This window comes from Chrysochloris asiatica, unplaced genomic scaffold, assembly GCF_000296735.1.
Source record: "Chrysochloris asiatica unplaced genomic scaffold, ChrAsi1.0 scaffold00045, whole genome shotgun sequence".
In the NCBI taxonomy this organism is placed as follows: Eukaryota; Metazoa; Chordata; class Mammalia; order Afrosoricida; family Chrysochloridae; genus Chrysochloris; species Chrysochloris asiatica.
Genome location: NW_006408563.1, coordinates 10,781,657 through 10,806,299, shown reverse-complemented (window position 1 = coordinate 10,806,299; position 24,643 = coordinate 10,781,657). Strand labels below are relative to the sequence as shown.

Below are 24,643 nucleotides of genomic sequence, written 5' to 3'. Positions count from 1 at the left end.
ATCCAGTATAAACTTCTGGACAAAACTGGTTCTTTTTCCTACATAGCAATCTATCCAGCATCTATGCCTTAATATACTAGGTCTGACAGACAGATTTTCAACATTATTTCCAAATAATGTTGTCCAGAAATCATTCCACATAATGTTGCTTTTATATGAAGCTAATTTGAAATGTTCTATTTTAATTTTGATAGATATGCTTAAGCAATTTAGAAATCATTTTTTAAATTGTATACATACTAATTGATTTCCTCTAGAAAGATATTCTTCATTACTCTGCCTCTCAGATCCATCCAATTAACTGGAAATGAAGATGATGACTTGTATGTGATTCATATTTGGTTTGTATCCACCAACAGAAATTATACTATGCAATTAAAGGCAATTTTCCACATTTTTCTCAAATACTGTCACCCTCCTTATCTTATCAGAATGGGTCCAGACTCTAAATGTATTTAAAGAGTCAATAGACCAATGAGGAGCCCTGGTGGTACAGGGTGTTAAGCATTGGGCTGCTAACTGAGGTAGAGGTTCAAACCCACCAGCTGCTCTGTAGAAGAAAAAGAGTCAGACTCTTTCCATAAAGATTACAGCCTCCAGAGATGATGGCATGGAGAGATGGAGCGGCTGGGAACTCTAGACCCAGAGAGGGAGAGGGTATGTGTGCTGATGACCAGGGGGCAGGCTTGCAAAGTATACCCTTTGGTTGGTTGATGATGCATGGAGGGGATTGTAACCATGGCAATGAAACGACATATAATAGGATGAATGTAAAACTAATGTTCTCCCATGTAAACTATCACATAATTCACAATAAAACATTAAAAAAAAAAATTACAGCCTCTAAGGTCAACAGTTCAAGCCCATGAGTGCTTCATAGGGTCATTATAAGTCAGAATTGACTTAACAGCATTTAATAAGAACGACAAAAGAGGGTTGCTATACATCAGAATCAACTCAGCAGCAGTGAATTTTTGGTTTCTGGACTAGTGGACCAAAGGGGAGCACTGATGTCATAGTGGATAAAGCATCAGCTACTAATCAAAAGGTTGGCAGTTCAAATCCCTAGCCGTTCTATAGGAGAGAGATGCTTCCGTAAAGATTTACAGCCTTGAAAACTGTAGGGGGCAGTTAGACTCTGCCTTATAAGGTTGCTAGAAGTCAGCATCAACTCTATGGCTATAATAGGTTTGATTTGAGTTTTTTGGTACCCAGAATATGTAAAGATCATTCCAATTCAACAATTAAAAGACCACCTAATTTTTAAATGAGCAAAGGAATTAAACAGACATTTTTCTAGAGAAAATACACAAATGACCAATAAGCACATGAAAATATGTTCAACATCATTAGCCATTTGTTGTTAAGTACTGTTGAGTTAGGTCCAATTCATACACATGTTATATGGGTTTCCAAGGAGCGACTAGTGTGTTTGAACTGCTGACTTTGTGGGAAAATGTAAATCAAAATCAAAATGAGTTACTACCTCACATCCTACTTTTGGTTGTTATTGTTAAGTGCCATTGAGTTGGTGCTGACTCAAAGCGACCCTCTGCATAACAGAAACAAACACTGCCTGCTCCTGCTCCAGGCTCACAATCATTGTTACGCTTGAGCCCACTGCTGCTGTCACTGTGCCAATCCATCTTGTTGGGGGACTTCTTTTTTTCCAACCTTATAGTCTGCCTTTGAATTGTGGTGTTGGAGGAGAATACTAAAAGTGCCATGGACTGCCAAAAGAACCAATAGATCTGTTTTGGATGAAGTGCAGCCAGAGTGCTGCGTGGAGGCCAAGATGGCTAAACTTTGATATCCTTGGTAAGATGGAGGGTCGGAGAAAAAGAGGAAAACCCCCAATGAGATGGATCAGCCACGTGGCATCATTGATGGCCTCGAATGTGGCAGCGGTAGTGAAGTTGGCCCAGGATCAGACATTGTTTCATTCTGCTGTGCGTGGGGTCACCAAGAACATAGTCTGCCAAACATGATATCCTTCTCCAGGGACTAATCCCGCCTGACAATATGTCCAAAGTATGAGAGACAAAGTCTGGCCAGCCTGGCTTCCAAGGAACATTTTGCTGTACTTCTCCCAACATAGTTTCGTTTGTTATCTATAATAAAAAATAAAATAATGGATGTGCAGAAATTGGAACCCTCATACATTCTGATGGGGATGGAAATTAATGAAGCAGCTGCGGGAAACTTTTTGGTAGTTCTCCCAAAAGTTAAACATTGAGCAGTCATTGTTGTTGTGAAGTGCCGTCAAGTCAATTCCGACCCATAGTGATCCTGTATAGAGTTTCCAAGGAGCAGCTAGTGAGTTTGAGCCAATGACCTTGCAGTTTAAACCAACCTTGAGGTCAAGTGCTTGTCCTCCAGTGGCCCATAGCCAAAAGTGGATAACACCTAAATGTCCATCAACTAAAGACTAGATAAACATAATATAGTATGTCCATACAAGGAAATACTATTATTTGCCATGCAAACAAATGAAGAACTGATACATACTACAACATGAATGAACCGTAAAGACATCTGACACACAAAAAACACGTATTGAATGATCCATTTATATGAAATGTCCAGAATAGGCTAATTCAAAGAAGCGTAAAGTAGGGTAGTGGCTGTCAGGGACTGAGAGGAGGAGGGAGTAGAGAGTAATGAGTATGGCACTTACTTTTTGTGTCATGAAAATGCTGTAGAATTGGATAGTGGTGATGGTTAACTGACATCCTGAATATACTTAATAACAATATCAACCTTAGACGAGTGCTGAGGGAGGAAGTTGAAGTACAGCAGGGTGAGGCAGACAGAGAGTGAGGAAGCACTGGCAGGTTGTAGATGGACTAGATCACTCACTGTGCAAATGAAGATGGTGAGGGTATGAATCAAGCAGGTAGCCAGATGAAGAACATTGTAGGGAGAGAGCAGCTACAGCAAAGTCCCTAAGAAGGGCACCTGGCCCATTTGTGGAGTATCAATGGAGCCTGCAGAGTGGAGAGGAGTTGGTAAGGGGTGAGCCAGACCCTGAAACCATTGTAAGGAATTGAGATTTCAAGACAAGTGAAATACTGAGCAGAAAAACAAGAACTTCTATTTTCAAGAATCACTCTGGCTGCTGTGGTTCTTTGTGACGCTCTGTTGACAGGTAAGGGAAGAAGGGTAGATCTAGTTCTCTCTGCTTCCCCAACTCTGTTCTGTCGGTGCCTTTCTTTTATCCCTTTACAACTTATCCCCCTTCAGTCCACTTCTGTAAATGTTGGAATTCCCAAGAGACCCATGGTTCCTCGTTTCTCATTGCGTCACACTCTTTCCCTAGAAGGTGGCCTTCTTCACTCCTATTGCTGCAGATGACTTCTGAATATCTGTCTTTAGCTCAGGTCTCTCTCTCAAGCTCAAACTCTGTGAACCCAACCTGCCCTTCACTGCCACTTGAAGATCTAAAAGGTGCCTCAAACTTAAACCACTGTTGTGGAATAGATTTGGACTCATGGTGACCCCATACATGCCAGGGTAGAACTGTGCTTCATACAGTTTTCAGTCATTGATTTTTCAGAAGCAGATCACCAGGTCTGTTTTCTGAGGTATATCGGGGTGAGTTCCATGGTTTCAATTGTATCCTCAAAATATGTGACAGCTTGGCTGGGCTATATAACTCAGTGGTTTGGCAGTGATGTAATGATGTAATCACCCCCATGATTATGAATGATGTGATCAGCCATCAATTGTAAGGGGATTTGGGTGGGATGCTCAGGTCATAGCCCTGATCTGATTTAAGGAGAGTTCCCCTGGGGTGTGGCATGCTTCACCTTTTGTCTTACAAGAAATAAATGGAGAGGGTAGCAAGTAGACTAGCACCAAGAAAGAAGAGCTGATAGTGGAGTTCATCCTTGAAACCCAGAGTCCCTGCACTTAGAACCTCCCAGACCCAGGGGAAGATTGATGCTAAGACACATGGAGATCTCCAAGAGATGCTGCACTTACAGACATTGAAAAGAGACAAGGACTTTCCCCCTTGTTAACAGAGAAAGCCTTCTCCTAGAACTGGTATCCTGAAGTCCAATTTCCAGCTTCCTAAACTGTGAGAGAATAAATTTCTGTTTGTTAAAGTCATCTACTTCAGTATTTCAGGTATCGTAGCACTGGATAACTAAGACAGTAAATTCAAACCTCCAACCTTTTGGCTAGCTGTCAGAGCTTAACCATTTGTACTGCCCAGGGACGCTACTTCAAACTGAATGTGCCTCAAACGGATGTCCATATCAGTTCAGCTAGCTACAGGATGCTAAGCAGGAAGGGGGAAAGGATCCAAGATGCTTTATTCTCTCATTGCATCTTTTCAGACATGTAGTCCTTTAAATCCTACCTCAGAGATAGTTCTTGAATCTGCCTTTCATTCTCTTTATTTCCATGGCTACTGTGTTATTTCAATCCTCCATCACTTCTCCCGGGATTATTGCAATAGTCTCCTCCTGATCTCCTTGTATTCATTTTGTCTCTCTTCCAAACCACCCATTCTCTACAATAGTACATGTGTAAGTGTATGAATACACACACTCTCACACAAAATCAAAATACTTTCCTACCCAAAATGCTTTGATTTCCACTTCATTCCACCAGAATAATGTTCTAATCCTTAAGATGGTATCTTTAAGAGAACCTGTGGACTGGGGGTTAGTGGGTGAAATAAAGGGATAGGATTGGAAATGTACTGAGTCAAAGTTGAGAAGAGTAACTCAATTAGGGTTCTCAATAAGGAGATTTGGTGGAGGTGCGTGAAGAGTACTTCAACTAGACTGGAGGAAACCGAGACTATGACCTTCAACCACCCTTCAGATCTGGAAAGGAATTTACCCTCTGGTCCAATTTTCAGCCAAGCAGTAGATAGGTATATAGGGAGGTAAGACAACAACACTAGTAAGGTGTGCTCACCATGGAATGGTCAATCATTCAAAATCAAAAGGACAGCATTTACCTAAGGACAAAGTTGAGAAGGGATGGGAAGGTGAGTGGAATGGAACTAGGAACCACAGGGAGGAAGCAGAATAATTGTTGCATGAAGGAGATTGCAATCATTGAGCTGAAACAAAGTGTATGATTTGTTGAATGTAAAACTGAAGATCTTGTCTGTAAACCTTCACTCAATTCATAATAAGAAATTAAGAAAAAAAAAAAAGTACTTCAATGGAGGCTTCCTAAATTGTTGCAGACCGTGTAAGACTAGTCAGAGGTTCGAGGCCCTCTAGGGCTGAGTGTAACAAATGAGGCCACTGGCAGTTAATGGAAAATTGCTTTCATCTTAATATTCAGGTATATATATTAAATTAATACACTGGAGCCTTTGAAAATCCACAGATAAATGTGATATTTTCCTAAAGCCGAGACTAAAGGTTGCAAGGTTAAACCTTTCTCCAAAGGATTAACTAAAAATAGCTACTTCTCGGTTCTTTGTTCTATAGACAAAGAACCCATCCTCCCTAATCCCTTTTCCAGGTGCAGCCCATTCACCTGGGCGTCTCCTGCAGAACTCTCACCTTCCCCCAACTGACCTCAGGGGCTATAGATATGTTAATTGGGCCTGAGAATCCAAGTTGCTGGCCTGGGATTCGAACCAGTGAAGTATGATGTAAAGTTACCTGAATGTCTGGAAAAGTACTGATGTTAGCTGTACCTTGCCTAAGTCCCTCCCAGCTTGGTGTGAAACTCCTCCCCTAAATAAAACAGAGGCCCGGGCCTCCCCAGGTGTGCATTACTGGTTGGAAGGCATGGAGTAAAGATAGCAGTGCATTACTGGTTGGAAGGCATGGAGTAAAGATTGCAGTGCATTACGGGTTGGAAGGCATGCAGTAAAGATTGCAGGGCAGTGAGTTGCTGCCTGCAGAGGCCACGATGCCTGTACTCCCAAGCCTGCCCACCAGTGATGTATCCACCCTGGCTTTGGGGTGCCTCATTGTCTCCCTTCTTCTGTTTGTCTGTGTATTCTTTCGCTATCCCTATCGCCGCTGGATCTCCCCTCCTCGTGAACCAAAAACTCGTGACAACTATGTCGAGGGAAAACCCCGGCATTAAATGACTAAGGAGGTCTCTAAATGGAGGCACCTGGGCTAGGAATGCAGCTATGTGTCTGAACATAACTAGCTTGGGAGGAAGCCTGAGTCTTTGGCTGAAACTCCCTCCAGAAAACATCAATGTCAGGTGTGGGAAGGCAGCTTCCTCCGACAAGGCTTGCCAAGCAAAACCTTGTAATTGCGTATGGTTGGAGCTAAAATTCACACATAAGATTGTGGTCTAGAGCTGGACTCTTTGGTAGGGGAAAGCCAGCTCTGGACAATGACTGACCATAGCTCCTCTCAGACAGCAATGAGGGGAAATCTCAAGGGGCATAGCTTTGACTAGTATATCTGGTTATCCACATGGTACATAGAAATGACCCAAAGTTAGAATATACACAGAATCATGGGTAGTAGTGAATGTTTAGCCATTTGACCGGGGTCCTGGAAGGACAAAGAGACTAGAGGCACATGGATAGATATATGGGAGTGGACATAATCTATGAAGAGCTTAACACCCACCAGAATTCTCCCACCATGACGGGCACTCAACAATAGTCATGCCAAAGCTGACATGACTATTTGACATCAGCCAGCCTGTGTCATTGGTCATCCAGTGACACAGGCACAATGGGTATGAGAAGAGTCACACTGGTGGCTTATGAATGGGACCAACAGCAGGGCCTCCCACATGCCATGGCTGATGAAGCTAACACTGCTGCTAAGTGTCCAATCTGCTCCCAACACAGATGAAAGCTAAGTCTCCAGTTTGGCACCATCCCTCCAGGAGGCCAAGTAGCCACTTAGTGGCAAGCTGATGACATTGAAATTCTTCCACCTGGAAGTTGCCGTGTTTCATTTAAACAATGTCTTTATTACTGTTAATACATTTTACACACATATCTACTGCATTGTATTTTAGGTAAAGGTTTCTTTTTCCTGCCTGCAAGATGTTAGCCGCCAGCTCCATCTAAGGGTTTTTACAGTATTAAGTCTATAGTCATGAGCTCCAATGGAGCATCATGCCAGACCATGAAATTCAGTTTGCATCAGAGTGAAGGGAATACATAACCAAGGGACCAAACCACTGGTTGCATCACATACTGTACCACCCAGAAGTGACTGTTTTCATAGAACAATGACTATAGAGCTGAAATGCCAGCTAGAAGCTAGGACTTGTGGAAATCTGTCCCCCTGGATACAGTGTATACTTAAAATTGAAGGCCCTTCTAGGCTCCTGGTCCCCAGTGAACAATTAAAAAAACTAGCAGGAAATAGTTGAACATTGATTTCCAAAATCAGTCAATGAAATCCTTATGGATCAAAACAGAACACTGTTGACTTACCTGCTTTGGACACCAGGAAGGGTTAACCTCTAGAGGAGGACACCATGTTTGGTGGAGCAAGGAAGGTCCTCAGAGAGATGATCAGCATAGTAGCCACACAGTGGGCTCAAACATGCCTGTGATCATGAGAACGCCGGGCAAGACAATGCTTTTGTTGGTTATACATTGGCTTGCCATGAGTTGAGGCCAATTTGACAGCAGCTAGCTCTCTGCTGATCTATCTGTAATTAATATTCATGTATATAGTAAAGCTCTTTAATAAGAAAGTAAAAAAGTTAATAGGAGAAAAATAGTCAAAGGACAGAAGAAGATGAAATACAAACATTCACTAAAAATGCAGCAAGAGGTATAACCTCACAATAACAAGAGAAATGCCTACTATAAATTGTCATTTCCTCTACATGTTGGAAAATTAAAAAGCCGTGGTAATATTCAGTGTTGGTGAAGACCAGGAAGAAACAGGCATTCTCCCCTGCATGATTAGTTTCGTTAATTCACATGTATGAAAAGACAGTTTAATCGGACCTAGTGGTGTGAACTGTCACAGGTAGTGTTTTGTTCTGTTGTGTAGAGGGTCGCTATGAAGTGGAATTGACTTGACAGCACCTAACTGCACCAAAACAGTGTGCAGACCTTTCATTTCAGGGAATCAGTTCTAGAATTTGTCTTACTCAAATGTGCCAAGATAATTGTCCAAGTATTTTCATTGCAGCATTCTTTGTAATTGCTGCTGTTAGATACCATCAAGTCTGTTCCAAGTCACAGGGACCCTGTGTACAACAGAACAAACATTGCCACATCCTGCACCATCCTCAAAATGTTGGACCCCATTGTTGGAGCCACTGTGCCGATGAATCTGGTTGAAGGTCTTCCTCTTTTTCACTGGCATTTTAAATAGCAAAATAAATAAATAAATAAATAACAAAATTTAAATCTAAGTAAATAGAATGTTTAATAACTTATGTCAATAATAAAAAAGTTTCATTTATTAAGAGCATACTACATTCCAGACACTATTCTAAGTACTTTATATGTATTAGTTGATTGAAACCTCACAACAATCCTGAGGGAGATACTAGTTTGCCCATTTCACAGATGAGACAACTGAGACACAGAAAGCCTAATTAACTTTTTTTAAAAAACAGTATGAGTAGGTTGATTTCACATTTCAGAAACAAACAAATGCATTATGTACATACAAGTTAATATGTACATAACACATTATATATTGATATGTACGTGGGAAAATTCAGAATGAACATCTGAAAAGCAAAAATAAAGAAGGAGAATTATCACTTTTTACTTCATTAAAAAAAAAGAGAGAGAAAAAGCAAATACATGTGGCACTTGGATACAGTACCATCGCTTGATTCTGTTCCAGTTCACTGACTGAAGTAAGTTCTCTTTGGCTGTAATGAGGAATCTGATTTCAGTGGATCGCCCCCAGGGCAGGGAGAAATGTACAGTGTGTAAGAACTATATTGAGATTGAAGTTCCAAATTGATTTAAGAGAGGAAAAAAAGTGGGGGCAGTGGAGGAAGGAAAATCAAATCGGATTTGATTGGAGGACACACCCAGAAAGCAGACCCAACTCTCCCGTTGGTACTGCCCTCTGTCTAGCTGCTGATCCTCCAGCACCGAGTTCTCAGCAGGTCTCTCAGTTGAACACAGCAGCAAGTGTGAAGTCCTGCTTTGCTGTCGATACAACATCACAGCATTCCGCCGATTATTCTGGCAGAATGTCTCATTCTAAGGAGTCAGATGAACTTGTTTTCTTTGTGAATGGAAGAAAGGTAAGACTTCAGCATAGCTTTTACTAAATTCATATGGAGAATGAGAACTTGGTATAAGCAATCTTTCATTATTATTTGCCAAAAAGGTATTAGGTTCAAGTGACTGGTGTATGAGCTACCAGTTTGTTATATGACTATGAGAAACCTTACATCAGTCTTATTGAAGAAAGAGAAATAGGGGAGAGAGAGGAAGAGTGGGGAGAGAGAAAGTCAGGGGTAAGGGAGAGAGAATAAGAGAGCATCTACTTGTAAAATGTACTAATGTACTAAAGATGAAAAGTACTTGATTATGTTGATGTCTTTGGACATCATTTTGTAGTTGCATTTGTATTCTAGGCATCAGCTTCAGTTGATTAGGACTTTCTGCATCTTTCCTTTGCTCCGCACTCTTCCCAGCTCTGTCTCCTTAGACTTTTATACCACTACCACAGACATACACAAATTAAGAGCCTAACATCTTCAGATCATTTGCAAATAAGTACAAAACTTTGGATCCACAAGAGTGAAAGAGAAGTACTACCAGATAGTCAGGGATAACTTTGACAGACAGTTAGTTTACATTTTAATTCTTTGCTCTTTTAGGCAGTGACTCTTCAATCACTTAAGAGAAAGAACCAAACAATTTTTTGGTCCCATGTTTGTTTTGAGTTTTTGAGATTTGTTGTTGTTGTTGCTAAGTGCCCTCGAGTCGGTTCCGACCCATAGTTGACTCTGCGTAAGGTTTCCGAGGAGTGACTGGTGAGTTTGAACAGCCGTTGCGGTTCAAACCGACTTTGCTGTCCAGCACATTAACCCACAGCTCCACTAAGGCAAAATGTTTCCTTTGCATCTCACTGTCCTTGACACCGTCTGAACGGCAACCCAATATCCTTGTTTTCAGCACTATTAGCAAAGAGTAAGAAATCAAAGTTGAAACAGTTGCTACACACTCCATATGAACTATGAAAAGAAATGGAGGCTCAGAGAAGTTATGTAACTTGGCTCAGGTCCAGCAGTATAGAAATCTTGGCTTTCGTTTGTTTCCTCCCAAAGTTTCTGTTGTTTCCCCTGTATCATGTTCCATCTTAAAAAGTTGACAAATCTCTGTAATCCCTTCACCAAGGAAAGGTATTGGTAAATTGTATCAATGTTTGCCCATGGGTACAGGTATGATGCTATTTGTCTACTGCTGCCAACATCTTCTTGTTTACTTCACTTTTCAAATTTAAGCCAAGAACAAAGAAAATGTTCTGCAGGTAGTGATGAATTAAAGCACTTAGATTCAACTCTTTTCTCATTTCCTTCAACTCTGTGCAATCAATCATACAAAATATTTATAACTTTAGTATTTCATAAGTTTTTATTATTTTTATTTTATTATTTTTCCCAAACCAATCTTGTATTAGGATGCAAATTCTTGTTGCTGATCCTCTGAAACAAAGTCAAACATTTGTCTTGCTAAAAGAAAGCCAAACATAATATAGTGTTGTGTAATTTTATAACTACAAAGAGTGATGTTTGATCAAGTCAGGCAAATAAGGTCAATCCTATTCTAAATGATGCGTAGTGTTCCGCAGTAATGGGACACAGGGAAGCTGCTTCAATCTATGCAATCATTCCCTTTGCACAGGTCATCGAGAAGAATCCAGACCCTGAAGTAAATTTATTGTTCTACCTGAGAAAAAAACATATCCTTTTGTTTGTTTGGGAAAACAAAGCAAATAAGAAACTCTGGGACTTTGCTATGTTCTTTGTGTTTAGCGAACTTTTCCTTCTATCATACTTCATTACAAATATTTTGATTGTGCATAGAAATGAAAGGAGTAAATTAAATGTTTTGTCTTGTAAGTGGAATGGTATATGACAGTGGTTCCAAAATTTAAGCCAGGAGACTGATCATTCCAAGTACTCTTAGTGGTGCAATGGGCTAAGCATTCAACTGCTAACATCAAAGTTGGCCATTCAAACCCACCAGCTTCTCCACAAGAGAAAGATGAGCCAGTCTATGTCTGTAAAGACTTATAGTTTCAGGCAGTTCTACTCTCTTCTGCAAGGTTGGAATCAACTAAGTGGAGGTGGGTTTGGATTTTTGTGTTTTTGTTTAGTTTTTGGTTTAATGAGCATCCCAGCTCTTGTTCAAAATGTGGATTTTTTTCATATCACATTCCTGGAGACCCCAGTTCACTCTGAGAAACATTACTTTACCAGGACCCTCAGCCTGTTGGTCAGCATCACATGAGCTAAGGTTTCTACCTTGGTCTCCAGGGTCATTATGCATGCTCAGCCCTTCATGGAATTGACCAATGGAAATGCTGGAGAGCCTGGGTCAGCCTCAATTGGCAAAAGTCAAGCCCCTAAATGGGCTGACCAGTTTGCTTCCTGTAAACTCTTTGATTGATCCCAAACTTCAAACACAGATTAAAGACAGACACACCCTGTAGGTTTAACCAGTTTCAATCCACTCTTACTCACGGTGACTCTGTGTGTGCCATAGGGTTTGTTTTGTTGATGTTGTTTTCATTCCTACTTTTATTTTCTGACTTCCCCTGCATTGTGGACTAACTTTCCCTTCACCATTATTAATACATGTCTTCTATCGAATTAGAATTTTTCCTTCCCTCCCTCTCCCATCCCTAGTAAACACCAAACAATGTTTCTGTTTTCTGTGTGTAAACCTTTTCTTGTTTGCTTCTTTTGTTCTAGCACGATATTTATCCTTCTGTGATTGACTTGTTGCACTCAGTATAATGTCCTCCAATCTCATGCATGTTATGAGGTGTTTCTCAGACTAATCGTTATTTGTTAATGTTTTATATAGTATAACATTATATGCTGCCTTTGAGTTGTGGTGTTGGAGAATACTGAAAGTGCCATGGACTGCCAAAAGAACCAATAGATCTGTTTTGGAGGAAGTGCAGCCAGAGTGCTCCTTGGAGGCCAGGATGGCTAAGCTTCGTCTCTCATACTTTGGACATATTGTCCGGAGGAAACAGTCGTTGGAGAAGGATGTCATGCTGGGTAAGGTGGAGGGTCAGAGAAAAAGAGGAAGACCTCTAACGAGATGGATTGGCCAGGTGGCATCATTGATGGACTCAAGTGTGGCATCGGTAGTGAGGTTGGCCCAGGATCGGACATTGTTTCATTCTGCTGTGCATCGGGTCGCTATGAGTCGGTTCCGACTTGATGGCACCTGACAACAACAATAAACATTATATGTATGTACCACAGTTTGTTTATCCATTCATCCATTGTTGGACACATAGATTGTTCCCATCATTTTACTATTGTGAATAATGCTTCAATGAACATGGATGTGAATTCATGTCATGGCTCTATTTCTTTAGGGTTTATACCAGGGAATATACCTGGATCATATGGCATTTCTATTTGTAGCTTTTAAAGGAAGTGTCATACCATTTCCTATAGTATACCATTTCTATTCCCACCAAGTGTGCAAGAGTTCCAATCCTTGACAACATTGCCAAGATTTATTATTTTCTGTTTTGTTTCTTTTTTATTAGTACCATTATTGTTGGGGTGAGATGATAATGCATTGTAGTTTTAACTGCATCTCTCTACTGGCATTCTTCATTTGTTTATTAGCTCCTTGAATATCTTCTTTGGTGAAGTCTATTCACATTTGTTTTAGGCTGGATTTGCTAGAGAAGAAAAAAACAGTGAAATGTATATATGTATATATAGATAGATAGAGAGAGGAGCTCTGGTAGCGTAGTGGTTACGAATCAGGCTGCGAACCTTAAGGTCAGCGGTTCGAAACTACCAGCCGCTCCGCGGGAGAAAGATGAGGCTTTCTACTCCCGTAAAGATTTACACCCTCGGAAACCCTGTACAGGGTCGCTATGGGTCGGAACCGACTCGACGGCACACAACAACAACAACAAGAGAGAGAGAGAGAAGAGAGAGAGAGGAATCCTGGCATGGCATTGTGGGTTAATACGCTGGACTGCAATGTTGGTTTGAACCGCAAGGTCAGTGGTTAACAACAGCAACGACATAAAGAAGTTTGTATCAAGGAAATGGATCACAGATGTAGAGGTGTGAGAGTACCTAACCCTGGTCAGAGGAACCAAGATCAGCAGGTAGGCAGGTCTGGCAGGTAAGAAAACAGGTTGCTGATGGTTTCCAGGATCGGTAGATAAGAGAGTAGGTTACTGGCTTAGGTCCAAGGAACCAGAGGTCAGAGGACAAGCCACATGCAAGATCCATATCTAGCAGAAAGCAAACAAACTTTGCCTGAGTATCTCATATATATTGGCAGCAAGCCACATCCCTGAGAAAACATCCTTTCAATTGGTTGCTCACCGCAGAACTCATCATAGAGTTAAATACACTGTGTCCGATTTCTTTATGGTTATACCTTTATCTCAACTGACAAACCATTGAGAATCCTGGCCCAGTCAAATTGACACAAGACCTTAACTAGCACAGCATTCTTTTTATATTTTTAATTGGATTGTTTGCCCTTTTGTTGTTGAGGTGTTCAAGTTTTCTGTACATTTTAGAGATCAGGCCCTGTTAGATATATCGTAGCCAAAAAAACTTTCCCAGTCTGTAGGTTCTGCATTTACTCTTTTGGTGACTTCCCCTAAAAAATTAATTTTTAGGAGATCCTGCCCATTTATCAATTCATCTTCTGTTGTTTGTGCGTTTTTAGTTTTGTTGCTACTCTATTGATTCCATCTATTGGGGATCCTAGAATATTCCTTTTTTTTTTTTTTCTAGAATTTCTTTTTTTAGGACAAGCACTCAAAGGTGTATTATATTCTTCTGCTACCATTATATATTTCCTTGTTTAAAAAAGTTCGGATTGCGGAGGCTCAAATTAGATGGGAAACTTGCCATACTTGATGATTTGTATTCCTTGTGGACATTTCCCTTTCCTCTGACTCTGTGTGAATTAAAATAGAAGAAATAGAACTGAAGTGAAGTCAAAGTTGGAGTCTTTCTAAACCAGAATGCTCAGAACTTTAGGCTATGAAGAGAGCTCTAGTTCTGATATGAATTTATTTGATGTTGATAATTTCCTTACTTTGGCAAATGGCTGCTCCTCAGTCATACATTAAAAAAAACAGTTTCTTGTGAGATGTTATATTCTAACTGATTTGTGAGCACCAATTGCTTCTAGGGTGTGTATGTTTCTTAGGGCTGCTGTAACAAAATGCCACATAGTGAGTGATCTTAAAAACAGAAATGTATTTTCTCACAGTTCTGGAAGCTGGAGGTCCAAATGCAGTGTGTCAACTTTGTCGATTCCCCTAAGGACTTTGGGAGAGGAACTGAGCATGTCGCTCTCCTACTTGCGGGTAGCAAGCAGTGATCCTTGGTATTCCTTTTCTGCATGTGCCTCAGTCATCGCACCGCATCTGTGTATTTTCTGTGTCTGTTCTGCTCTTTTATAACACACCCTGCAAAAGTGATTATGACACACCCTATTCAGGTATGACTTTGTTAACCATAACATCTTCAAAGAAAAGCCTTATTTCCCCAAACAAGATCCTATTCAGCAGAACAGGGAGTACACAATCCAATCCATGCAACTATGCAGCCCATGTATCTCAAGGAAACGTCCCTGACCTGAAAGTGAAGTCGTTCCCTCCTTATGTGAAAATTTAAAGACCAGAAAATGTTCAAAGATTTTTTCCTTGACGGTGGCCCTTGCAGTCCGACTCCCAGGGACCAAGTATGGTTGCGGAGGAGGGGGCTGTGGTGCTTGCACAGTGATGATTTCCAGACAAGATTTCATCACCAAAAAGATCCGGTATCCTTTCGCCAAGACTAGTTAGACCGTTTGACTCACTCGTTGATTGCCCACAAGATCTTTTTCCTGGTTCATATCCCACTCAACAAAGGAAGCTGAGCAGCCACGATTTTTATGAGCTAAAACACAAATAAACACCTTTGTATGTCGACAAGGAATGTAATACACCTATTGCTAGTAATGGTGCTGTACGATAAGCACTGAACTGTAAACCGAAAGGTCGGCGTTCAAACCCATCAGCTACTCCACGGAAACCCTCTACAGGGTCTCTATGGGTTGGACCCAACTCAATGGCACTTAACAGCAACAGTTGTTTAAAAACAATGTTCAGAATTCAGCTAACTCGGGAGAGGTTTGTCGAGCAGAACCTGCTCTCTGGTAGTCAGATACATATTAGTTTCCTCATTTTCCAAATACATGAAACTCAGGCTCCAAGTGAATTTGACATTTAACCATGGCCATAAAGTAAGCGAATGCCTGATGCTCTGGCCTGACTGTAAAGCCACGAATCGCCCTCCTATGTGATCTCCCAGGGATAGGTCTAAGAACCTGATGCCCTACCCTTTCCAAGAACTCCCCTGAAGATAGATGACCAAATTTCAGACCAAACTCAACATCTCTCAGTCTCCTCTTGAGAGGTTGCAATGAGTGCATTCAGCAGGCTGAATATTTGGAGAAATGTCTAATAGTCCTGGGATTCAGCAACTTCTCCTGTCACTGGGAGTGAAAGAGTGACCAGACAAGGCTACCTGGACTCATGAGCTAGTTGTTGTGGACTGAATTCCAGTTAGCATCCCACTCACAGTGACCCACAGCACAACAGAAGGAAATACTGCTCAGTCCTGTGCTAGCCACCATTGTGACCCATAGGCATTTCATTGACTATGGATTTTCACAAGTAGATAGCAGGGTCTTCTTCCTGAGCCGTCATTGTCTGATAGCTCCATGAAGCCTGTTAGCATCATAGCAACATATAAGCCTCTACTGGTTGATTGGGTGACTGTGCGTAAGGTTTAGCAACTGGGAATTGAACCCAAGTCTCCTGTGTGAGAAGTATGAGTTCTACTACTAACTTCCACCATTCCCAGTCATGGAGTTTGCCGGCTCCACTGGTGAAGTCACTGACTTTCAGGGGATCTTCTTTCCCCTATCTTCCCACCTTTTTATAATCACAGATAATCTAGAGATTGTTTGAAGTTTATAAAGCTTATGTGGTGCCGCTATAACATAAGCACTGGACTGAAAACCACAAGGTCCACAGTTCAAACCCACCAGCTGCTCCTTGGAAACCCTATATAAGGCTGCTATGAGTCAGAAATGACTCAGTGGAACTTAACAACAACAACATCCCAACTGACAAAATGAAAAAGAAGAAAGTAAATAGAGGCTAACTAGAAATCATTGCAATTCCTGACATTTTTAAAGCAAATTAGGCAGAGTTGGAGAACTTCTTTTTTCTGCCAAATGCTATTTAGATATTTATAACATCATTTGTAAAGGCGCTCTGGTAGCATAGTGGTTATGAATCAGGCTGCTAATCTCACGGTCAGCAGTTCGAAACTACCAGCTGTTACACGGGAGAAGATGAGGCTATCTGCTTCCATAAAGATCTACAGTCTAGGAAACCATATGCAGGGTCGCTATGAGTCGGTATCGACCCCACAGCACATTACAACAATAACAGCATCATTTGTGGGCCAACAAAATTACCAACTTAATAATTACCCTGCTATAATGTCATGACTATCACTGTGGCTGCTTGGCAGGGACAGATCAAATGATTTTACCGGCCTTATACGGCCTGGTAGTGTAGAGGTTACAAGTCAGGCTGTTAATCTCAAAGTCAGCAGTTAGAAACTACCAGCTGTACTGCGGGAGAAAGATGAGGCTTCCTGCTGCCACAAAGATTTACAGCCTGAGAAACAACTTTTGTAGGGTTGCTATGAGGTGGAACCAACTCGACCTCGATGGCACATCATCACCACCATATGGCCTAAAGGCCGGACCTTCCCACCCCTGCTTTAGAGATTACAATGAATTTCTTAATTCCAAGTAACAACACTTATAGAGAGCCCTACCTAATGAGTCAGAACTGACTCAGCAGCACTTAACAAACAGGACTCCTGGTGTGGTGCTGTAGGATAAGCACTGAACTGTAAACTGAAAGGTCGGCGTTCAAACCTATACAGGGTTTGAACTGAAACCAAAGGACTGAAAACCACAAGGTCAGCCGTTCAAACCTATACAGGGTCACTATGAGTCACAAGCCACTCATTGGCAACTAACAACAACAGCTTTAATGTGCACTCAGTTGATTATATTCACGTCAAAGTAATTATTACTGTAATTATCACATTTTTCCTTTTCTCTTTTTGGAAACCACATCTGTCACTGTTCCAATTTTTCTTGCTTTTATTGTACAAACTCTGAAGTCACTTCTCCGTCACCGCCTGCCTGGTGCCCATCTGCTCTCTCTATGGGGCTGCTGTCACCACCGTGGAAGGTGTCGGAAGCATCAAAACCAGGATTCACCCCGTGCAGGTAAGAGCGTGTCTGAAGGAGTTCAGGATCAGCATGTCTTCAGCTGGATTCTGCAATTGTCCAGGCCAACGCTTAGCACAAAGATGGCATTTACAGCCAGAAGTGTCACCCTCTGTAAAAGTTCTTTTTTAGTTCTGTGGCTGTCTTTAGCGCCATTGGAAGCTTACTGCACTTCCATGAAAATGAGGGAGAGGTGGTGGAGAGGGATGGAGCATAATGTTGCCTCAGGGAGGTCTGTCTTTAGGGATGCTTTGGGTCATTTGCACTAAGAAGAGAGGGAAAATTCACACTTAGCTGATTCCTTTAAAAACTGAGGAAAACAAGGGTACATACTGTATGTTTGGTCTGTGTAAATACACATGATACTAATTCTAGCTAAGAGTCCCGGTATGGCACTGTAGGATAAGCATTGGACAGTTAACCACAAGATTAGTGGTTCAAACCCACTAGCCACTCCTCAGAAACCCTACACAGGGTTGCTGTGAGTCATATCAGTGACACTTCACAACAACAACAATTCTAGCTAGAAAACAAAAAAAGTTTAGGGACCTAAATATTTTACTTAGGCATTTCTTGCAAATCAAGTAAGTCTTCAATGAAGTTTGTTGTTATTATCTTATCTCTTCTCCTTTTTGGCCCGTAAATTGTTGGGTATCTCATCAACTCAATTATAAGTTTACTGGAGGCAAGAATTACATCTCATTTAAAAAAATATCCTCTCATTCTGCAAAGAACTGGTATTCCATAAAGGTTGCTGGCTGACCACTGAAACAGAGGTCAAAGGCGAATGAACAACACTGCCTGCTTGTCCTCTACCCCCAACCTTGATCTCAGCTGTGTTGATCTCAGGGCCAAGTTTTTATTGGATTTTAAAAACTCACGTGCTGAAATTTCCTTAGTCAAATTGTCCAAATGTGAATGAAACAGCAGGTATCCTCAAAGATCAAAAGAGCAAGCCACGGCTGGGAGAGCTGGAATTTTCTTCATGGACAGAAGCTTTGACAATGAATCCCTCCAATTTTTCCTTCCTGCGTTCCTTCCTTTTCTCCAGGGGACGGCAGAATGAGGGGAATGACAAAATAAAAGTAGATCATCTCAGTATCTGTGGTCTTAATAAAACCCAAACTGTGCCCTTGAGGTAATGTGCTGGATTGGTATCGAGGACTTCCGCTCCCAGTGACTCCAGTGGAATCTCTTGCCACAAAGCTTTCCTTGGCATCTTAAATATGGACACGCAGCACTTTCAGTTGATAATAGTGGTGGCAGTCAGAAGCCTCGGCCTCATTTCTGAGAGCTTCCAATCCTAAACCCTAACGTTTTCATACTGAACCTATGTGTCCTTTACTTTCAGGAAAGGATTGCAAAAGGCCATGGCACACAGTGTGGGTTCTGCACCCCAGGAATGGTGATGAGTATCTATACTCTCCTGAGGAACCACCGGGAGTCCTCCACAGAACAGCTAATGGAAGCATTAGGTGGTAAGACACTAACCACTTAAACTATAGTAAAGGAAATAGAAACATAACTTCTTCTTCAGCCTTGCCCTAACAAGAAGAGTAGAGATGCTGGAGAAGTTCCCTCCAAAGAGCTTGGCAAAGATTTATTTATTGATCTTTATGCACCAAACCTATTGAGTGGTATTTTAAAAAGTTCAAAACTACCAGCTGTTCCGCGGAAGAAAAGATGAGGCTTTCTACTCCTGTAAAGATTTGCAGCCTCAGAAACCCTGTGCAAGGTCACTATGAGTCGAAACCGACTCCACGGTACTTAACAACAACAACAACTTCAGCAAGAGGGGAGATTGGGACAGCCAGCCAGAATATAATTTTCCGTGTGACTATTGCATTCTTGGCTATGTGGTCTCCAGACCAAGTTTTTAAGGTATATTTTGGAGTAATATAGGTGGTTCAAGCTCACCAGCTGCTCCTTGGAAATCCTATGCAGGGTTGCTATGGGTCAGAATCGGCTCGATGGCACTTAACAGCAACAACAACAACAACAATATACTTGGTTGTTGTCGTTAAGTACTGTGGAGTCAATTCCAATTCATAATGACCCTGTACAGGGTTTCCGAGGCTGCAAATCTTTACGGGAGCAGAAAGCCTCCTCTTTCTCCCATGGAACTGCTGGTAGTTGCAAACTGCGGACCTTGAGGTTAGCAGCCTGATTCATAACCACTACGGTAGCATCTGTTTATTACAGCAGTCTTTGTGTGGGGGTCTGAGGCTATTGGAATGGTATTTGGAAATATAGGACTCTAAATTTTTTAATTTTGTGCATAGAACTAGACTATACAAAAGAAGCAATAACCCTTGAACCTTGTTTTATTTGTTGTGGCTGTTTCCACCACAGTTTTCTTTCTTTAACTTTATTGAGTTCTATGAAATCATAGATTCTTGAGAATTAGGGGTGAGGGAATCACTTGTGGCTCATAAATTTGCCATCAATTGAAACATCCTAAGACTTTTAAGGAGTCCCTTGTGTTGTTGTAGGATAAACACTGGACTTCTGACCGCAAGGTTGATGGCTCAAACCCACCAGCTATTCCTTGTATTCCTCTTTTTGACCTCTTTGAATCTTATTATCTTTATTATATTTCATATTTGTATTCTATCCTGTCAAGATACTTTATAATCTAAATTCCATTATCTGAAAATATAATAAACATTGCCTTCTGTCTCTACGTAAGTTGTTAATTAAAATATTGAACAGAATAAGCCAAGTGGAGAACTAGGAAACATTACAAAAGTAATGAACACTGGATATGTGAGTTCACTCAAAGTCCAAGCATGCTCCTGCAGTATTGTGCATTCACATTTCATCTTCTCCACAGAGGGAGGGGAAACCAAACGAGTTACCACTGAGTCCATTTCAACTCATGGTGACGTCATTTGTAAAACAGAAGCAGACTCGGAGGCCTTCCTTCCGAGGCAGCGCTGAGCAGATTCAAACTTTGGTTCCTAGCTAAGTGCTTAATGGCTTCCACCACCCAGGGACTAGTAAACAAGGGGCTATAAAATGCCTTGTGAAACAACCACACTCAGTCTAGAAATCTTATCCCAAAAGGAATTGAGTTTCATTTTCTTGGGTACCCAATCTCCTCTTAGGAACCACCTTTCCTAGCACCTCTAGTCAACAATTTCTTCAAGAATATATCCAGAAAGTTGTTCCAGGGCAAAGTCAAAGTCTCTCCTAGAACCACCTTTTTCAAAACCAGGATCAATACTTGCCTGTGTTCCGTGTTTTCATCCCATGATGTCTCAGACATTACTAACCACGACTTCTCAATCTCCCATACAGTTATCATAAGGTCTTGGGGCATAATTCATTTTGATCTGACACACTTGAACACATTTAAAGAAACTATCTGTTCTTTTAAAATCTCTACATACCTTGGCCACTACTGGTCTGCCAGTTTGGCGTACTCCAGTGGCTTGCTGTGATGCTGGAAGCAATGCTACTAATATATTACATGTAGTAAACTAGTATTTTACAAGAGAGGCACCCATGGTGCATAGGTTTCAGTGGAACTGCCAGGCTGGGAAGGAGGAGAAACAGACTACTTCTGAATGGTTAGTCATTGAAAACCTTATGACTAGCAGTGGAACATTAGTAGATATGGTGCTGGAAGTTGAACACTTTTTGAGTAGCCTCAGAACATTGTCGGATATAATGCCAGAAGATGAACCTCTCAGGTTGGAAGACACTCAAAATGTGACTGGGTAAGAGGTGCCTCCTCAAAGACCCTGAAGAAAGCAGAGAGTCATTAAATAGACATGAAACAAAGAACTGAACAAAATGGGTGTCAGAAGAGACTCTGAAACTTATTCTTGAGTGTAGAAAAGCTAAAGCTATTGGAATAAATAAGGAAGTCAAAGAGCTGAACAGAAAATTTCAAAGGACAGCTTGAGGAGACAAAGTCAAATATTATAATGCAATGTGCAGAGACCTGGAATTAGAAAACCAAATAGGAAAAACATGCTCAGCATTTTTGAAGCGAAAGAACTGAAGAAAAAAGTTAAGCTTCAACTTGCAATATTGCAGGATTCCATGTGCAAAATACTGAACAATGCAGAAAATATCAAAAGTAGATAGATGAAAGGAATATACAAAGTTACTCTACCAAAAAAAAAAAAAAGGTCCATAGCGAACCATTTCAAGAGGTATATGATCAAGAACAAATGGTACTCAATGAAGAAGTCCAAGGTGCTCTGAAAGCATTGGCAGATGACGAGATTCCAGGAACTGAAAGAGTACAAATTTAAATCTTTGGACAAACTGATGCAGCACTGGAGACATTCACTTATTTACGTGAAGAAATTTGGAAAAAAGCTACCTGACTGACCAATTAGAAGAGATCCAAATTTGTAGTTCCAAAGACAGGTGACCCAACAGAATCTGGAAATCATGCAACAATATCGTTACTAAAACATGCAAGTACAATTTTGCTTCAGATCATTTAAGAGTTATTGCAGCAGTATATCAATAGTGACCTGCCAGAAGTTGAGGCTGGATTCAGGAGAGGACATGGAACTGAGGATAGCATTGCTGTCATCAGATGGATCTTGGCTGAAAGAAGACAATACCAGAAAGATTTTTAATTGTCCTCTATTGACTATTCAAAAGTTTTTGACTGTGTGGACCATGGAAAACTATGGATAACATTGTGAAAAATGGGTATTCTGGAACACTTAATCGTCCTCGTGAGAAACTTTTACATAGACCAAGAGGTACTTGTTTGAATAGAACAAGGGTATACGGAATAGTTTAACATCAGGAAAGGTGTACACCGGGGTTGTATCCTTTCACTATACTTATTTAAGAGGCTGGGTTATAAGAAGAAGAACACTGCATCAGAATTGGAGGAAGACTCATTAACAACCTGCAACATGCAGATGATACATCCTTGAAGACTACAGCCTTAAGTATAAATTGCACCACAATGTAAAGAAAACAAAAACCTTCTCAACTGGACCAATAAATAGCATCTTAAGTGGAGAAAAGATTGAAGTTGTCAAAGACTTCATTTTGTTTGGATCCAGAATCAATACTCATGGAAGCAGCCATCAAGAAATCAAACAACATATTGTATTGGGCAAATCTGCTGCACAAGACCTCTTTACAGTGTTGAAGAGCAATGGTATCAGTATAGGATTAAGGTGCCCCTATCCCAAGCCATGATACTTTCAATCTCTTCATATGCATGTGAAATTTGAACAATAAATCATGGAAACTATAAAAGACTTGATGCATTTGAATTATAGTGTTGGGGCCTGGAGCCCAGACCATGGTAATCTGTGGAATTTTTATTGGTTGGTATTCAGAAGTAGATCACCAGGTCTTTCTTCCTAGTCTGCCATTCCAGTGAAACCTGTTCAGCGCATAGGAACACACAAGCCTCCTCTAACAGGCAGGTGGTGGCTGCCCCAGAAGTGCATTGGTCGGGAATCCAATCTGAGCCTCCCTCCCATGTGAAAGGCAAGGATTTACCATTGAAGCACTAGCACCTCAGGGGACCAGCGTTTACCCCCGTCCCCTGGGCTCAGTTTTGATTGGGCAGTGCAGAGAGGACCAGCTGACACCTGCACCTACTTAGTTGTTGTTGTGAGTGCCATCGAGTCAGTGCCAACTCATCGTGACCCTGCAGAGGGGTTCCAAGGAGCATCTGGTGGGCTTGAACTGTCCACCTTGTGGTTTGCAGTCTAGTGCTGATACTACAGCACCACATCAAGAATCCAGGAAGAGAAACTTGTACCTAGGGAAGTCAAATCTTTATCCGGGTCAGTAATTCTGCCTGACCTTTGCCCCAGAGGAGGACCTTGTCTTTAGTATAGGGTTCTGTTGCTTTTTTGCTCATTCCTCTGGAGGGAGATGCTGTCTCTGTCTTCCCAGGCAGTAAACACTATACAGTGACAATGTAGTCTACAATAAAGGCAGTCAGTGCCTCTGCTCACGAGATGTGCACACCTTTAGCATGTGACTTGTCCCCATTGTAGGGGTCTCCTCAGCCCTTTATCCTTTCTCTTCACTGATTTCCTGCTTTGTATCCTTCTCCAGAGTGGTGGTGTTGGTGGTGTTAAGTGACGTTGAGTCAGTTCCGACTCATAACAACCCTGTATAGTTTCTGAGGAGCGGCTGGTGGGTTTGAACCACCAACCTTGTGGTTAACAGCCCAGTGCTTATCTTACAGTGCCACACCAGCACAAACCCACAAATGCATTCTAAGTGCATATGATGACATTAGTTCAATTGAGAAAAACAACAGAATTTTAACTATGATGGGGTGGGGGTGGAATGGGTGGAGGGGAGGTAAGAGGAATGTTCCTGATTATGAAAGAGGGGGATATACCAAAGACAGAGAAGTGGCTTTGGGTTGAAACACTGTATTTCCTTCTGCCCAGGTAATTTGTGTCGCTGCACGGGATACAGACCCATTGTGGAGAGTGGGAAAAGTTTTAGTCCTGTGAGTATGAAAAATCAGGTAGCTGCTGAGTCTGCTTTTCTCTTGAATTAAACAGTAAAGCATCGCACCTGTTACATAGAATTGATTTTCACGGAAAACACAATATTGTGCTTTAGATACTTAGAGGCTTACCACTTGGCCCATCTCAGTGAGGGTAACTAGATATTTTTCTCAGAAATTCAGGCAGGTAGCACCTTAATAGCTTTTTTGAAGGTGAAGTTATAAAGTAGCATATTTTAAGTGAAAATGGATGAGGCCATCTTCCTAACATCTAGCTTTGTGATAATGAGAATCAGAAACGAGTCCATTCCTCATACTGCCATCTCAGCAGCACATCTTGTTGAATCGCAGCCAAAGTGAGGTATCTTGTGAGATGGATGCCCAGGCCCTCTGAATGTGCTTCTGTCTTTGAGTAGTACTAATAGTACATGGGAAAGAGAGAAAGAGGCCACTTCCATCTTTCATGGTATGTGCAATCAACAGCGCCTAGGAACCTGCAACTTCCACAGAGCACTACATTCAGACCCTCCTCCAGCCACTCCCTACACATACACAAAAAGAAAAAAACTGCAGTAAGTGCCTGGAAAGATTATTATTGTTGTTTCTTGTAGAGTTGATTTTTCAACGCATAGCGACCGCATATAACAGTAGAATTTTGTAGTAGAGTCCTGGTGTTGTGTTGGAGGATATGC

The 24,643-nt window shown here is 41.3% G+C and overlaps 1 protein-coding gene across 1 annotated transcript in view; it reads left to right on the top strand.

The window, feature by feature from the left end:
- Positions 1 to 9,135: 9,135 nt before the first annotated feature.
- The window catches only part of LOC102839439 (aldehyde oxidase-like), a 129,508-nt gene continuing 114,000 nt past the window's right edge, over positions 9,136 to 24,643 (top strand). Inside the window, exons 1-6 of the mRNA XM_006862039.1 lie at positions 9,136 to 9,189; positions 10,799 to 10,856; positions 14,851 to 14,947; positions 17,380 to 17,488; positions 18,840 to 18,966; positions 23,890 to 23,951. Of these exons, the coding sequence (XP_006862101.1) occupies positions 9,136 to 9,189; positions 10,799 to 10,856; positions 14,851 to 14,947; positions 17,380 to 17,488; positions 18,840 to 18,966; positions 23,890 to 23,951 (507 nt within the window). The remainder of the gene's footprint in view (positions 9,190 to 10,798; positions 10,857 to 14,850; positions 14,948 to 17,379; positions 17,489 to 18,839; positions 18,967 to 23,889; positions 23,952 to 24,643) is intronic.